The 4,076-nt window shown below is 31.7% G+C and overlaps 1 protein-coding gene across 1 annotated transcript; it reads left to right on the top strand.

The window, feature by feature from the left end:
- Positions 1 to 1,063: 1,063 nt before the first annotated feature.
- On the top strand, positions 1,064 to 2,516 carry LOC105765451 (F-box/kelch-repeat protein At3g23880). The gene has a single exon (XM_012584548.2). The coding sequence runs from the start codon at positions 1,187 to 1,189 to the stop codon at positions 2,360 to 2,362; it is 1,176 nt and encodes a 391-aa protein (XP_012440002.1). The 5' UTR covers positions 1,064 to 1,186; the 3' UTR covers positions 2,363 to 2,516.
- The last annotated feature ends 1,560 nt before the right edge of the window (positions 2,517 to 4,076 follow it).

The raw sequence follows: 4,076 nt of genomic DNA, 5'->3' as shown, positions 1-4,076 counted from the left end.
TTAGTTGATTAAGCATGTTGTTTCAAATTTTTTAATTAATAAATTTTTATTTATAAAATCAACTAATAAATATGTAATTATATAATAAAAATATATATTATATATCATTATGTTAAAAATATTTGAAATTAATAATTCCTTTATATATAATATAAACATCAACTAATCTTTTAATATATTTTCTTCATATATAATATTTATATGTCAAATACTTATCTTCTCCACCTATATTGTGGATACAGTGATTTCTAATATTATAAAATTATTATTATTTAACTATCTAACCATATGAATAAGAGAGGAATTAAATACAAGACTCTTAAAAGATAAAACCATCTAATCAAATAAAATTAAATATTAAAAACGCACTTTCTCCCTTCAAAATTTACCTATTTCCTAGATGTACAACAAAGTGACCCATTTCCTATTTTCTTCTTCTTCTGGCATTTTTAGTAAATTTATCTGTAAAAATAGATAAGTCCTCTCTAGTCTCTACTCTTATTAAAAATTAAATTATTTATATTATATAAATTTATTATTATATTATTTTATAATTTTATTACTTATATATATTAATATACTATTTTATTTCTTTTTATTTAAATATTAAGAGTTAAATTGTTATTATGTCAATTTTAATTATGGCGATAAAATTGAATAATTGAGTAACTATTTTGTAACTTTTTATAATTAGGTGACCAAAAGTAAAATTTTAATCGAAAAATCATTTTATTAGGGATTAGAATATATTTTAATAATTGAATGATTAGCATTAACATTTAGGAAATCTTTGTTAGTGATAATGAATGGTGTTGATATTCGCTATATTTTCACTTTTTATTTTGAATTTAAATATATAATCAATAAATTATAATTTGATTACTATAATATTTGATTTCAGATTTTATTTTATTAAGTCAAGCTTAGAAAATTCGTCAAATGATTTAATCAAATAATTAAAAAAGATAAATCACAAATTAGAAGAATAAAACAATAATTATCCAATTATTAAAAACTCCTTAAACCCTAATAAGAATCATTTTATTATCAATATATCCCTAAACAGCCTAAACAAAACAGAGAAAAATCCTGCTCTCTTTACCCCACAAAATCAACTCCGTTGGGGGGGAGAAGACTAAAAACTGACCCAAACACCCACAAAAGAAGAACAAATAAAAACCCTCGAATGAATTCTTCTTGTTCAGGAAGAAGGCTGAGAACTATGGCTTCCTCATTGTCATTACCCCAAACTACCATTTCCGATATCCTTTCTAGATTACCCGTTAAGTCCTTGACCCGATTCAAATCCGTTTCCAAGGACTGGGCTTACCTCACTTCCACCCCAGCTTTCGTCTCCGACCATCTCCGCCGTTCTTCTTCCGACCCGTCTCTAATCGTCCGCTGTTACAACACCCAATCCGGTTTCGACTCTGTGATCTTGCTGATCACTGACCCGACCCAGAATTTCGCTTGCCGGCATTTGGCTGTTCCTTTGGATGAACCGCTTCCTCTGTTCCCGAAAATCGTGGGTTCAATCGGTGGTTTGGTTTGTCTCGATGTTTCCCCTTGTTATGCTTCTGATTTTGTTTTATGGAACCCTGGGACTAAACAATTCAAACGCTTACCTTTCCCTTTGATTGCTTCAACTAGAAGTAACCCTATTTGGTTAGTCTTTGTTGGTTTTGGGTTTGATTCATTCAATAATGATTATAAGCTAGTTAGGATCGTTTCTTTTAAAAGAAATGATGGTTTACCCTTTGTGAGAGCTGAAGTTTATTCATGGAAAGAAGGGTTTTGGAAGGAATTAGAAGATACTGTATGTTTTGATTCAGCTATAATATGTGGAGGACAAGATGGTGTTGTTGTTGTTGATGGTAGTTTGAATTGGGTAGCCATTGGATTACAACGATATGCCGATAGAAAGGTTGTGATTTCTTTTGATATGAGAAGGGAAGTGTTTAAGACAATACCATTGCCAGCACTGACTCGAATTGGCAATGTTAAAGTGATGTCTTACATGGGATTATTAGCTATTGCTGTATACCCTTTAGTTTTTGCAGCCAATGGTAATAATATGAACCGTTTCGAATTCTCAGTATTGAGTGATTGCGAGGATGGGAGGAAACATTGGACTAATGTTGTTTTGGCCGAGAATTTCTCAAAGTCTTTGGTTCCAATGGGGACTTGGAGAGATCGTGAACTGATGATTAAACAAATGGGTGATCGAGACAATCACCCGAAGCTTTTCTTGTATGATCCAATCGACGAACGAACTAAAAGGCTTCCGATCGATTGTGTTGATTTATATTTACAATGTTACAGTCATGTGGAGAGCTTGGTATCAGTCGATGGAAGAAACTAAGATGCTGTTGAAGCAAAGCTTTCAAGAATTTAGGTTGGGCTTGGTCGTTTTTCAACTTGCATAGGCTTTTAGTTTTATAAATTGGTAAAGACTTTATATTCAAGTGTCTTTTTTTCGCTTTATAAATGAATATGGATGGATATTGAGTAGATAATCATGCCTTTTCTGACTTCAAGTTTCAGTATAGTACATGGTGAACATTGCAATTATATATGTTTTCTGATGAGAGACCCTACATTGTTAGCTTTACTTGCTCCATGTGCCTCTTGACGTATATAGAGCCTTTACGTAGAGGAAACCGGATTTCAGATCTTCGGAGCATATTGGTTGTAGGGTATGGAAATGATATATATATGTAGAGAAAAAACTTAGCGTTTTCATGGGTATATATAGAAATGGCCAAGGCTTATTAGAGAATGATTATCAATCCCAATAAATTGGTGACTTTTTACAGGCAATAGGAAAGAGTAGCCTAAAAAGCTCGTCGATAGCTCGGAGTTGAAGGTTTGGGACCCTTATTCTAAGCAAATTTTGTTAAGGGGAAATCATCAACTTGTCTTTTCTCCTACAATGTGTGAACGCCTTGTTCATATAGACTTATTTTCTTTTTTGGAAATGATTAGTTAGTATGTTATTATAAAGTATGGATGATTAATATAATTGTGGTTTCCTTGTGAAATTTCTGACTTGTCTCTATTGTGAACACGTAAGTTCGAACCTTAAAAGGGGAAGCATAAACCAATCAAACTAATTCATAAGATGATTGAATTATTTTGTGTAATGAAAACTCTTCAAGCATAATTGATTTCACTTTCTCTCATGACATCATTGCTGTGTGTGTGTTTCTCTCTCTGTGTCTGCTATTTGGGATCCCTTCTAGTTAACCTTTTTCTTGCTGATCTTCCCTGCTGCTAAATCTGTCAGTTTATAGTTGACTTTTGATTTTAGTTTCAAGCAAACATTTTTTTCATTGAATACCGTGAAAAGGGTCTTGCAATGATGTTTGAATCGGGCAAAAGACTGGTTGAACATGGCGGTTGCATTGGATTTTTTGAATTTTTAATATTGGATTTAATCAAACTGAGTAGACCGAGTAAATCAGTTAGACTGACAAACTGGTGGTTTGATCGGTTCGACCTCAAGTCCAAAACCTTGATGTCCAGTAGAAATAGTAAGAGAGAATATCCCATCCCGGACCTCTTTTTCTCTGGAAGCTAGCAGTTCACTATGCCGGACAATCTCTAAAGTTTCTTCATTGACCCTAAGTATAAGATATATAATGACTTTTATAATAGGTTAAATCCTAATATTAGTCTTTGTATTTTGTGAAAGAAAGTTGTAGATTTAGTCCCAATACTTTCTAAATTTTAAAGCTTTAGCCATCATCAAACGATAATCATTAAATTTATCAAGTTATGCTATTTTTAAATTATGATGTGTCAAACATATTATCATGTATAATGTCATATTAGCTTGCTAATTTCACATATTATTTACTAAAAACAAGTTAATGGATTTACTATTGTTGTTTGTGTCAATATTGAAATTTCAAATTCAAAACGTATAAAGACTTAGAACGATCTAATTGGAGAATATTGATCAAACTTACAATTTTACTTATAAGATTAATGTGTAGAGCCCAAATATGCTCGGGCCCAATAAAATTAACCCTAGCCCAATACTTTTCAACCCACAAGCCTAAAATACACAAAAA

This window comes from Gossypium raimondii, chromosome 12, assembly GCF_025698545.1.
Source record: "Gossypium raimondii isolate GPD5lz chromosome 12, ASM2569854v1, whole genome shotgun sequence".
NCBI lineage: Eukaryota > Viridiplantae > Streptophyta > Magnoliopsida > Malvales > Malvaceae > Gossypium > Gossypium raimondii.
Note: the sequence above shows the minus strand (reverse complement) of the source record. Positions and strands in the feature narration are given on the sequence as shown.